The 2161-nt window shown below is 35.1% G+C and overlaps 1 protein-coding gene across 1 annotated transcript; it reads right to left on the bottom strand.

The window, feature by feature from the left end:
* Positions 1-549: 549 nt before the first annotated feature.
* On the bottom strand, positions 550-1532 carry LOC148564636 (uncharacterized). Its single transcript, XM_088487705.1, has 2 exons — positions 1311-1532; positions 550-822 (listed from the first exon to the last, which is right to left on the bottom strand). Exons 1-2 carry the CDS (start codon positions 1530-1532, stop codon positions 550-552), a joined length of 495 nt encoding a protein of 164 aa, XP_088343831.1.
* Positions 1533-2161: the final 629 nt, after the last annotated feature.

Here is a 2161-nt window from a genome sequence, read left to right as displayed (position 1 = left end):
TAAATATTTTTCCAGGTTAGTTCACCGAGCCCAATCCCAAGTATGTCAGAAAGACTAAATATTCCCTTAATTAAAGTAACTAACACTGGGGAAAAAATATCGATTACCAACTCATCTACTATCTTACACCTTATTTCCTAACTATGGTTCAATGGGGATGATCATGAATCGACACATGCATACAAAATTCGACCTATAATGTTAAGCATTCATGTCACTAAAAAAAGGTTGTTATTTTCTAGTATTCGGATGACTTACTATAACATATTAGCCTTCATATGCTATTGAAATTACCAAGGAACTTCTATAACTAACTCACAAAAATATATACCATAAAACATATATGTATCTATAGGTAAAACAAGAACATGTCACTAGAAACATAATCAAATTCCAACCATGTTGCTCATATCAAAGAAACGGCATCGACAATTTTCCTTTAAAAGCTTCAAGCAATTGTGTCTACATTCTAGTAGAAAAATTCACAAAGAAGGAAATTATTCTTAAGTTTCTGAACCTAATAAAGGTGCTTCAGGTTCTGGTTTTGATCTAATTATTAGACTTTGTTGATGAAGCCTCCTTCTCTCTTGCAGCTGCTTCTCTAGTCTTCTTCTTCAACTTTGCTTCTCTACTTTTCTTGTTCAGCAGCTTCTCTAGGTTTACTATTCTTTCCTCTACATGGGCTATCAAGTTATCCATTTCCAAATGTTCTTCAACATCATTCTGCTTCCCGTCACCCGATCCCCTTGTAGCTTCCCTCGCTCTGACCCTTACAATGTGGTCATCAACCCAGACAAAGAATTTGCAATGTGCTTCTGTCACCTAAATCGAATAGAACACAATGAATATATAGTGGTACAAAACACTCCAATTCAATCTAATCCACATATGTCACTGTAATTAATCCCTAAACTCTAAATCTAAAAAATTCTTTCAAATTTTTAAGCCATTTTTTATATCAGATCAGGTTCCATGTCAATTCATGTCACAATCAATTGATTAATCTAGGTAGATCTATTTTAAATAAATCTACTTTTTTCCAATTCTCAATCATTCTTCAAAATTAACCAGCTACAATATCAAATCATATACAAAATCAACCCAATTTAACAGCAAATCGCTTACAAAAATCAAATCATTTTCATAACCAATAGGCATGCCATTTCCAACAATTCAAAATCACATCCACAACAACTTGAGCAAGGAAAAATAACCAAAATCTATATTCTAAACCTCCATTCCAAAAATTCAAAATTTAACCCAATTTTAGCATAAACTTAGTACTCATACATGAAGAATTGTGTGCTTACCTTTAACAATGGGCATCTAAAAAATAGCCTATTCGGATTGGTGTCTGTCTTCAACATGTAACAGTTGGCATATTTTCTGCAAAAGTATTTTGGGGCCACACCATCTTTTACATCCCTAGGTTGTAGCGAACTTGAGGTTGCATATCCAGCTTTCAGTTCCTGTTTTTTGTCGGCTCCCCCTCTGTCTCGTCTCGTGTTTGAGGAACATGCATCACTGGCCATCAATTTGATTAAAATTTAACACCACCATGAATAACTATTATCAACTATTGCATTCAAAATTGAAACAATTTGCTTCAATCAACGGTGATTACAGAAAGTGAGTAACACAACAAATCACGCAAAATTGGTTGTGAAATTCGACAAAAAAAAAAACAAACGAATGAGCTAGAAGAAGAAGCAGTAGGCCTTACAAGGGTTTTTGGAGAGGGTTTTGCACGTGGGTCACTGGAACCTTGCCGGCAAGGGGATGAGTTACGTTCTTCGACGGTTTCGAAAATACTTAACTCTACTGGTGAGTCACAGAAAAGGACTGATAAACCACTATTTTATGGTTTATCTTATGTTTAATTGAGTGGTTTCATCAAATCTTTACCCACTTATTCCTATGATTAGCATGATTTTATAATCCCTTCCTAGTATTGTTTTATGATTGAAAACTGGCTTCCCAGAGATTTTTAATTAGTATATTTTAATTTTTCTTTATACCATTCGATGTAGTGATCCGTGTGTTAAGTGTTTCAGGCTTTATAGGGCAGGAACGGCTTAGAGAATGGAGAGGAAGCTTGCAAAAATGGAAGGAACACAAGAAACTAAGGAGATGACCAGCGAGCACCGACGCGCACGCATGG

The sequence above is a fragment of the Arachis ipaensis genome, chromosome B5 (assembly GCF_059453495.1).
Source record: "Arachis ipaensis isolate K30076 ecotype BB chromosome B5, ASM5945349v1, whole genome shotgun sequence".
Classification (NCBI taxonomy): domain Eukaryota; kingdom Viridiplantae; phylum Streptophyta; class Magnoliopsida; order Fabales; family Fabaceae; genus Arachis; species Arachis ipaensis.
The sequence above is the reverse complement of the archived record's forward strand: the minus strand, read 5'-3'. Positions and strand labels throughout refer to the sequence as shown.

Coding starts and splice junctions, on each gene's coding strand:
- LOC148564636 (XM_088487705.1), bottom strand. CDS start 1,532: ATGGCCAGTGATGCATGTTCCTCAAACACGAGACGAGACAGAGGGGGA. Junction 823..1,310: donor TTAGATGCCCATTGTTAAAG/GTAAGCACACAA, acceptor TATTCGATTTAG/GTGACAGAAGCACATTGCAA.